At 40.4% G+C, this 10413-nt stretch overlaps 1 protein-coding gene across 2 annotated transcripts in view; it reads left to right on the top strand.

Moving 5' to 3' along the window:
* The window catches only part of RRN3 (RRN3 RNA polymerase I transcription factor homolog (S. cerevisiae)), a 15887-nt gene extending 7516 nt beyond the window's left edge, over positions 1 to 8371 (top strand). Inside the window, exons 11-17 of one of the 2 annotated variants that reach the window (XM_010296654.1) lie at positions 804 to 934; positions 2092 to 2222; positions 3088 to 3272; positions 3867 to 3975; positions 4417 to 4569; positions 6130 to 6217; positions 8000 to 8371. In XM_010296654.1, coding sequence (XP_010294956.1) covers positions 804 to 934; positions 2092 to 2222; positions 3088 to 3272; positions 3867 to 3975; positions 4417 to 4569; positions 6130 to 6217; positions 8000 to 8158 — 956 coding nt within the window. In that variant the 3' untranslated portion in view covers positions 8159 to 8371. The remainder of the gene's footprint in view (positions 1 to 803; positions 935 to 2091; positions 2223 to 3087; positions 3273 to 3866; positions 3976 to 4416; positions 4570 to 6129; positions 6218 to 7999) is intronic. The other variant, XM_010296655.1, reaches the window with a different exon arrangement.
* Positions 8372 to 10413: the final 2042 nt, after the last annotated feature.

The raw sequence follows: 10413 nt of genomic DNA, 5'->3' as shown, positions 1-10413 counted from the left end.
GTTATTGGCAGACGATGCAAAGGTGCACTTATGACTTTAAAGGTTTAGTCTTCAGTTGGAGACATTCTGGTTATATAAATATGCCACTGTATCCAAACTGTGACATTACAGGCTATAAGGTTAAATAGAGTTTTATTTTTTCATTGTGCTACCAGACTTATGGGATTAGAAATACTTTCTGATTAACCACAGTGTTTTTTTTCTTTGCTCTACTATATTGCCTTGAGTATTAGAATTATGGATCCTTTCAACATCACAAGGACTGGAAGTAGGTCAAAACAACCAGTCACATCACTCAGTTGGAGCTGCTACAGCAAGGCCTTGTGTTACAGGAAAAAAACCTGAAATAAATATCTTATCTGAAATAAATATCACTGGCATTTATTAAGGGTTTGAATTTCTTAGATGTATATATTTAAAACAGAATAATTGGAAACCTTTTTGCTGTATCTTCATATAAGTCAGCTAATTTATTTCTTAGTGTTTTCTTCTGGCTTTTCTGAATTAACATGTTATTGCAAAGTTTGCACGTCTACCCATCATACATGTGTGTGCACACGTGTATACACACGTGGATGTTCTCCATATACACCCCTGTAAGAAGCAGTAGAACTGAAGTGCTGGAAGGTTTTAATATAAAAATTTTTTTAGATGTCAGATAGGCCTACAAGTCAGCTTGACAGTGTTTCTTTACATGTTTCTTACTGGTTTAGAAAGATACAAATGCCACTTTTGCAGCATGAGGGCAGGAAAAACCCCTGAAATGGCTCATTTTGTTCCATTTTCTTTTTTCTGTTGCATAGGCAAGCTTGATATCAACAACACAAAGAATTTGTATCGAGATCTGGTTTCTGTTTTTGACAAGCTCATTTTACCAACCCATGCTTCATGTCATGTACAGTATTTCATGTTTTACATCTGTAGCTTTAAACTGGTGAGTAGAAACTTTTAAAAAGGCAGTGTCTTCTGTCATTTCTGCGTCCTTGTTTTTGCCTTTTTTTAACAAAAAAATAGTTGTTTTCTGCTGTAATTCTAGTATGAACTTCCATTTGTCTGAAGATAGTACATCAATATTCATTAGTATCTTTCTTTTCCTTCTCTGTTATTCCTTTCTTTGAGTTTTTCTTTGTCATCGCTCTTTCCATATTGTTCGTAAACTGCAAACAGATGGAATCTAAGCTATTGTGAAGGAACTTGGTTAATGGACCTCTTTTACAAGAAGCAATTGGACTCTTGAACCTGAGACACAGTGTTCCAGCAAGTTTATTCAGCATCCCAAAACTATCTTAAAGATACTGTTTCTGTTAGCTTTTCAATTTGAAATTGCTGTTTGTTTCCCCCTTCCTTGTTTTCCCATCTATTTCAAGGAAACTACAGTTCTTTCTCTTACTGTTATAAAAATAAGAACATGCATACTTTTTGCATAAGAGTAGCTAAAGATCCGGTTAAGCTAATGCACTCTTTCTGACAATGGTGAATAGTGATATGTTGGAAGGAGTATCAGAATGGGGCAAGCATGGTACAGTGCTTTGCTAGAATACCATCTCAGTCTGCAGTAGTCTGGTAACTTCTTGAGCCAAAGTGATGTTCTTTCATGGTAGCGGCCCATGATGGACAAATTCAAGGAGAAAATATCTCATGATATTATGCTTTTTGGCATCATGAACTTCTGTGGCAAAAAGTTCCACAATATAACCATTTAAGGTGAAGAATCACTTTTTTTTCTCTAAATTCGGCTTCCTGCTATTTTCGTGGGACATCCCTGACCTCTTCTGCTACAAGAGACAGTGAACGATCACTTCATGTTTGCCTTCTTCCTACTCTTGTCTTTAAACACTTTTTGTTTATGTATTCCTGACTTTTTCGTAGATTTCTAGTTCCATTTACATTTTACAACTAAATGTAGAAAAGGTCACAGAAAAGAGTGCACTTCCACCATGTGTAGCAATAGATATTTACTACAGTTACGGGTAGATTTTTTTTTTTTAATGGTCTGTTTATGGAAATTGTGGGAATTGAGTATTAGGAATCTATTACTTAAACAATGTAATCAGCATAACCACTCATGATTTCTATATATCTTGTTTCCAGGGGTTGGCTGAGGCATTTTTAGACCATCTTTGGAAAAAACTGCACGATCCAAACAATCCTTCAGTGATCAGGCAGACTGCTGGGAGTTACATTGGCAGCTTCTTGGCAAGAGCTAAATTTATTCCAGTTGTGTAAGTTCTTTTGCTATATGAGCAGAACCAAACAATTTATGATCACTGAGGTTAAGCATAGAATTCACAGAATGCGCACATAGTCTTGGTCTTCCATTCCCACTGCTTTGCCAGTAAACCTATATCAGTAGTCTTGTTTGACCTTTCTACAATAGTATTTCAGTATTGTCTTGAAGTTTCCAGGAAAGTTTTGCATTTACAGGATGCAGACTAATTATTGCTGGGATTCGTGACTTGCTGTTTAAGGCTTCACTTACCAAGAAATGCTGAGCATGGATAGGTTGTGTTGACTTCAGGCAGTCATGGATGCCCAGTGTATCTGATGTTCAGAAGCAGATATTTTTAAGGCCCTATGTTAGGCATTTTATGTAGGCTCTGACAGAGGGTAGTCAAGTGTTCAAGTGTTTTGATACAGGTGGATTAAAATATTTAAGCAGATGGGTGAAAATGTCGTCTTTTTTTATGCACACGTTCTATATTTTTATGCTTTTCAGGGCTGACTCAGTGACTTTAATGTTGACCTTTAATTTGATACTGGAATTACTTGTTGGACGTGAGAGGCATCTCTCTTTGTACTACTTGTAGCCCAGGATTCTAATTGTTTACTGTGTGTGTCATATGCAACATGTGTTCATGGATTCATCTCTTCTGGAATCTTGTGCTTTCACTGATTGGAGTTTTTGGTGCTGATACATTGATTCATTTTATGCTGAGATAAAGGAGAAAGCTCATAATAGAATCTCCTTTTTTACAATGAGATTTTCTTACTGATCTTTTTCTAACCACTGAGATCCTTGAATACTTGTTTAACATCTTTTCTACACCATTTCAGGTGCCATTTTTACACTTTTTTCCTCCATTATAGTACAGTGAAAGCATGCCTTGATCTTCTGGTGAACTGGATGCATAAATACATTGATAATCAGGATACAGGGGCTAATGCTTACTGCGATGTAGCTCTCCATGGGCCATTTTATTCTACATGTCAGGCGGTGTTCTATACGCTTATTTTCCGTCATAAGCAACTTTTGGATGGAAACTTAAGGAAAGGTGAGTATATTAGGTTTGAATGGCATTGTGATTCATTTGCAAGTTTTACTGTTGATGGGTTTTCTAATGGTCAATTCAGTCAAGTATCTGATGGCAAGTTTATGTTGTGCTCTAAATAAAACAAGATGGCTTGTACACCCATGGGGCTACCAAGATAAATAATCCACCCCAACCCCCCTGCCTTGAAAACCATGCTGATAACTTCTCAACGTTGATATCTGGCCCCACTTACTGAGCATGTTCGAATTGCAGGTATATAAAACCAGCGTAGGCTTCAATTAATAATCTTTCTTGATGACCTGTGCCTTTTTTGGTCCCTGTAATGGGTGTGTAAGTGTAGTGTCTGTGTCAGAAGGATCCCTCAGCTGTGGCAAGCTACTGTTACTTACCCTCAGCTGTGGCAGGTTACTGTTACTTAGAGTATCTTTTCTGTTGAACAAGCTGTGGACTAGATCTCTACTGTAAAAGAGCATGCTAGGATGTGCTTCTGTGGTGGTGTGCTGAGTGCAGACTGGTCAGACTGGAAATTCTTAGCAATTAAGTTCAGCTTATATGATATATAACCTATATTTGTCAACTGTTCTTATTTTCAAGGTCTGTCATATCTGCAGAGTTTAAATTTTGAGCGTATTGTCATGTGTCAGCTAAACCCCCTGAAGATTTGTATACCCTCTGTTGTGAACTTGTTTGCTGCCATTACGAGGTACCTACTCATTTATTTTGGTTTCAGCTTGATACGGGGGGTGGGGGGGGTGTGTGTGTGTATCTAAAAACAGCACAGTACTTAACATGGGTTTTGTTAGGCACAGTACTGAGTATTATCCAAGACAACTCATATAACACTGCCCATATTCTAGGTGGCTTAAGTTTATTTCTGGTTCAGTTTCAATGAAAACCTATGGTATTACAAAACTGATGGCTTTGTGTTGGAGCCAATATGACTCCACTTGGAGTGAAGTTTAGAGGAGTGCAGAGGAAGAGAATAGATGCCTTACCCTGTGACTATCTTTAAAACTAGTATCAGTTGGAAAATGGAAGATAGAAGTGATGTTTGGTAAAAAATAAATTCTTTTAATACCATCTGAAATTTTTGCTTTCTGTGTGCTAGAAATGCTTATATTTTTTCTTTATTACCTTTTTAAAGGAAATACCAGTTGGTGTTCTGCTACACAATTATTGAGAGGAACAATAGGCAGTTTATACCAGTTGTTCGGAGTGGCACTGGGGGCGACTTTGTGCAGACCTGCACTAATCCACTTGACAGTTTCTTCCCCTTCGATCCCTACATACTCAAAAGGTATAGTTTAAAAATAATAAACTTGCTTCTGCCTTGTAGAAAATAACTAAAAACTAAGAAACTGACAGTGTTTCTACAGTTCACTGTCTTCCCTGATCTTTAGTACTTTTCATGTTGCATATTTTAACCAAAGATTGTCAAAGGTTTGAATTGAAATCTACGCCCACTGTGACATATAGTGATGAAGAAGGAACAGGACCCAGTTTCCTGGAAGGTCTAGTTAATGTGTTTGACTCTTCTCTTGATTTTCCTTGTTTTAAGCAGTCTCTAGTAAAATATCATAATGTGAGCCTAATACTACATACTTTGTTGGAGCTGTGATGGTGTTGCGTCTTTTTGTTTGTTTGTTTTTTGGGTTTGGGGTTTTTTGTACCTTGAGTGTATTGCTTCTTGATTGGAGACTTCAGCTTATGTCTTAGTTTTTTTTAGTGAAGAGTGGATTATTTGCAGCTTTTCAAAATGTCTAGCGCTATGATGCTTTAATCACTTTTTATATTTAATATTAGAAGGCAACATTCTGTCTTTTTTTTTTTTGTCTCTTGAAAAAAAAAAAATAATTCCATCTCCACAGAAAGAGGACTTTTCTTAGAGGTAGATATTATTAAAGAAGCTCTATAATACTATCTTGTAAAAATTCAGAAGAAAATTATGCTTATTTGCAAGCATAGTGTAGCTGTAAAATACCCAGCTAGGAGACTTGACTGTATCGGAACTCCTCAAGCAAACAATTGTAATTTATATCACAGAATCACTAGGTTGGAAAGGACCTCCAAGATCATCAAGTCCAACCATTAATCCAGCGCCACCATGTCCCCTAGACCATGTCCTGAAGTGCCACATCCACACGTTTTTTGAACACTTCCAGAGATAGCGACTCCACCACTTCCCTGGGCAGCCTGTTCCAATGCCTGACCACCCTCTCAGTGAAGAAATTTTTCCTAATACCCAATCTAAACCTCCCCTGGCACAACTTGAGGCCATTTCCTCTCGTCCTCTCACTAGTTACTTGGGAGAAGAGGCCAACACCCTCGTCACTACAACCCCCTTTCAGGTAGTTGTAGAGAGCAGTAAGGTCTCCTCTCAGCCTCCTCTTCTCCAGACTAAACAAGCTCAGTTCCCTCAGCCACTCCTCGTAAGACTTGTGCTCCAGACCCCTCACCAGCTTCATTGCCCTTCTCTGGACACGCTCCAGCACCTCAGCATCCTTCTTGTAGTGAGGGGCCCAAAACTGAACACAGTATTCAAGGTGCGGCCTCACCAGTGCCGAGTACAGGGGCACAATCACTTCCCTACTCCTGCTGGCCACACTATTTCTGATACAGGCCGGGATGCTGTTGGCCTTCTTGGCCACCTGGGCACACTGCCGGCTCATATTCAGCAAAATGGAGTTATTTCTTCATGGGGTTAATTGGGGATTATATAGGCATTAACTGAATAGTTTGTAAAACCCTACAGAGGGCTATCAAAATGCCAAGTGTTTTATATTGTATTACTAAAATGAAATACATATAACTTTTACTGAATACATTAACTCATACTGTGTTTTCATTACTCTTTCAGATCAAAGAAGACTATTGATCCTTTTTATCAGTTTTGGGAAGAGCTGAGTGCTGAAGATCTTGAGAATCTGAAGAAACCCATTAAAAAGGTAATGTTTTCTGATAAAAATGGTTTTGCCAAATCTCTATGAGCTGATTCTATTGCAGGATTATTTTTTTTAAATAGATATGAGTATACTAAACATTTATGAGAAACTGTGATTGAAATTAGGAAGCTTTAGGGATTGATCCATCCTTGCTTTGAGAATGCTGTTCTCTTCTGCAGAGGAGTTTGTTTGGCAACATGGGACCACAGTGAACCCAGTGAGAAATCCATTTTGTAGATACAGTTTAGTTCCCATATATCATGATAAGAGTACATCTAATTGTGGTGGGTTGACCCTGGCTGAACACCAGGGTCCCACCAAAGCTGCTCTATCACTTCCCTCCTCAGCTGGACAGGGGAGAGAAAATAAAACAAAAGCCTCGTGGGTCGAGATAACAGAGAGAGATCACTCACCAATTACCGTGACGGGCAAAACAGACTCAACTTGGGGGGGAATGAATTTAGTTTATTACCAATCAAAGGGCAATGAGAAATAAAAACTAAATCTTAAAATCACCTTCTCCTCACCCCTCCTTCCTGGGATCAACTTCAATCCCAGATTCTCTACCTCCTCACCCCGAGTGGTGCAAGGGGATAGGCAATGGGGGCTGTAGTCAGCTCATCACACGTTTCTGCTGCTCCTTCCTCCTTAGGGGGAGGACTCCTCACACTCTTCCCCTGCTCCAGTCTGGGGTCCCTCCACGGGAGACAGTCCTCCATGAACTTCTCCAACGTGAGTCCTTCCCACAGGCTGCAGTTCTTCACGAACTGCTCCAGCCTGGGTCCCCCCATGGGTTCCATCCTTCAGGAACAGGCTGCTCCAGCCTGAGTCCCTCCATGGGGTGCTGTCCTTCAGGAACAGGCTGCTCCAGCCCGAGTCCCTCACGGGGTCACAAGTCCTGCCAGCAAACCTGCTCCAGCCTGGGCTCCTCTCTCCACAGGGCCACAGGTCCTGCCAGGAGCCTGCTCCAGCACAGGCCTCCCATGGGGTCACAGCCTCCTTTGGGCATCCCCCTGCTCTGGTGTGGGGTCCTCCCCAGGCTGCAGGTGGAGATCTGCTCCCCCATGGATCTCCATGGGCTGCAGGGGACAGCTGGCCTCATCATGGGCTTCACGGCAATCTCTGCTCCAGTGCCTGGAGCTCCTCCTCCTTTTTCACCAACCTTGGTGTCTGCAGAGTTGTTTCTCTCACATATTCTCACTCCTCTCTCCAGCTACAATTGCGCAGATTTTTTCCCCTTTCTTAACTCAGTTACCCCAGAGGTGCTACCACCGTTGCTGATGGGCTCAGCCTTGGTCAACGGTGGGTCCGTTTTGGAGCCGGCTGGCATTGGCTCTGTCAGACATAGGGGAAGCTTCTGTAGCCCCCTGCTACGAAAACTTTGCCACACAAACCCACTACACTCATTCTCTTACAGTTCCAAGTAGTCATGACAATTGTAGTACAACCCAAGTTCTGAATTACGTCCTTCTAAAGCCCCTATGTAGTTTATTTACCTTCTTACAGAATGTCTGTCCTGTCAAATTTTTGAGTTCTTCAAATGTTGTGTTTTTCTTTCCTTTGTATGATAATGTGTAAAAATGCTTCATGCTGTTGTAGCTATGTTAACTAATAACTTTGTAAACTTTCCTGTAGTGTTTTGATTAGCAGGTCTGATTATTGCAACATTTCAGAATTTATTTTAGAAATACCCTTTTTTGGTCTCAGCATTCATTGTATCTGCCAAGACTTACTGGAGACCTGGAGTATCTTTCTGCTCTCACTGATACTTTTAAATTTATGCAGGGTACTTCTGAAGATGAAGATGATGACTTTTTGAAAGGGGAAACCCCTCAAAATGACGGTGTGGTTGGAATTGCTCCAAATTCTTATGAGTCAAATACCCGGAGCCCAGTGAGCAGCATTGGCTCCCCCCCAGACTGTTATGTGCCGTACCCGCAATGACATGGAGAATCAGAAGTTAAAAGGTCGAAATTGTGTGCAATTTTTTGCTCTGTAAAGAGACTTTAGCTAAACTTTCCAAACTGGCAAATGTTTAAGTAACTACATTTAAAAAAAAAAGATGTTTCTTAATCATCAGATTTCTACAGGTATGTTATGATAAAGTCATATGTTGCTAGAAAAGCCTAGAGAATAAATAGGGTGATATTTTACAAATTTCACATTGAAATGGTTTTTATGACTTCCAAGGTTTTTTAATAGTTTTTCCTGACTCTTAAAAACTTTTGTTTACTGTTTCTCTACAAGGTTTTATATATCAGGGGTGAAATTCTGGTCTTTCTTCCTAGTCGTTTGTGTGGGGACCAGAATTCCATTGTCAGTATTCAAACTGTACTCTGATGGCAGTTTTTGAGTTGGTTGCAAAGAAGTGGTGTGATCCCATGATAGGGGAAGCCATGAATCAAGCCTGGCAGCGATTCTTTTGCACACCTCTCTTAAGCTTTTCCTATCTGTAGAACAGTATTTGGCAAAGCCATGTGATAGTGGAAAGTGTGTTCAGATGATAAGCATTATCGCTCCTTAAATATGTAGCTGACACGCAACTTTCCCAGTTGTGGAAGTTCAGACTTGTAACAGTTGTTGGAAGTGTTGATAATGGCAGAGTAGCTGAATGTATGATTTGTAGATAGTTTTCTTTGGGGTGCTTGTGAAGCACACTGAGACAGGTATTTATTTTCAGGATTTGAAGTTTATATGTGAATGCTCAAAAGACAAAAAAAATCTTCCCTTGTAGAAAGGAAGCGGTGGCGTCACTGGTGTCCTTGTGTTGTCAATGTTGTCAGTGTTAGAGTTTCTCTGCGTAGGTTTCTTGTCTTTTTTTCACGATTGCTGGCTTTTAGATTTGAGTAACAATATAAACGGTGGGGAAAAAAAGTGTTGTTTGTGTAACAGTTGAAAATTTTATGCATTTTGGACTAAACTCTTAATAGCTGTGCAACTCCATTCATTTGCCCTTCTTTAGATTCTGAACTTGGAGGCTTTCAAGACAACGTTTTTATTCAGAGCCCATAAAGATTGATGCAACCAGTGCAAATCTTACGCCTTTGAAAAAAACACATCTGTCTGTAACCAAGGATCTCTCGGTGTAGTCTAGCTTCTCAAAGTTAGGATGTTTTTTCTGACACACTGCAAAAATGAGTTTTGGGGATGATACTGCAAAATGCATCAGTGGATCTCGTTCATCACTGGGTAATTTGAGACTTAGTTTTTGTTTTTAATTTTAGTCCTCCTTACTGTCATTCCTGAGCAATAAACTATATTTACATCTGAAATAATTGCATTCTCTCCTGGCATAGAGAAACCTTTTCACAATCAACAGCAAGGAAAACGTTCTTTGAAAGCTGCCTTTTTCTGTTGTTTTACTGTTAGTGTAGTAAACAAGGCTGTGTAAAACTTTCAAAGTCGTAATACCAGGTATGTGATTCAGGAACTTCCACATCTCATTAAAAGCAAAAAAAGAAAGACATAAATGATGCAAAGTATAACATAAAAATATGTGCAGACATTGAACTGCCTGCACTGGAGTTGGAAGGTTAACATTTGTATACTAAAGGGACTTACTTAAAACAAAAATGCAATGAGGAACGTCACAGTGTTGCTGTAATCTCTTCTGTGATAGACCTGGCTGGCTTAGTGTAGTTGCAGGCAGGTGCGGTCTTTGCTGAAGAGACTGTTCTGTAAATACTAGCGGTTTTGAGAGAAATGCAGATTCTGAGGTGGAAATTTTGCCTTTCCTGAGAAATACATTGCATCTCATCAAGAAAGTATCTGCTATACCTCTGTACTTTTGTGAAAATTGGATGGGAAAGGTAGAGCTGGGCTTAGTGGGTGGTGGTCTGCCTGTTGGCCCTGAGCAGGCCCCGGGGCCCTGGCCGCGCGCTTTCCCTGCGCAGTGAGTTTAGCTCTGCTGCTACCATGACTGTTATTCTTGCTGTTCATGCACGGAGACTTGGAGAGAAAAACCCTGGTCTTTGAAGAAAAAGGGTCATCTTTGGGATCGTCTGAAAATTTAGTCTGGTGGCTGCTGGGGGGCAGGACCGTGGCGTGGGTTTATTTGTAAATTTGGGACTTTATCATGATTGTTTCCAAAACGCTGCCTTACACCAATCGCAGGGGCGGGGCTTTATGCAGCGTTAGCGGGTTGAAGTCGCGGGGCGGTAACGCGGCCGGGCGCGCCCGCTGTCGGTGCCGCCGCCCGC

This window comes from Phaethon lepturus, unplaced genomic scaffold (genome assembly GCF_000687285.1).
Source record: "Phaethon lepturus isolate BGI_N335 unplaced genomic scaffold, ASM68728v1 scaffold3731, whole genome shotgun sequence".
NCBI lineage: Eukaryota > Metazoa > Chordata > Aves > Phaethontiformes > Phaethontidae > Phaethon > Phaethon lepturus.
Note: the sequence above shows the minus strand (reverse complement) of the source record. Positions and strands in the feature narration are given on the sequence as shown.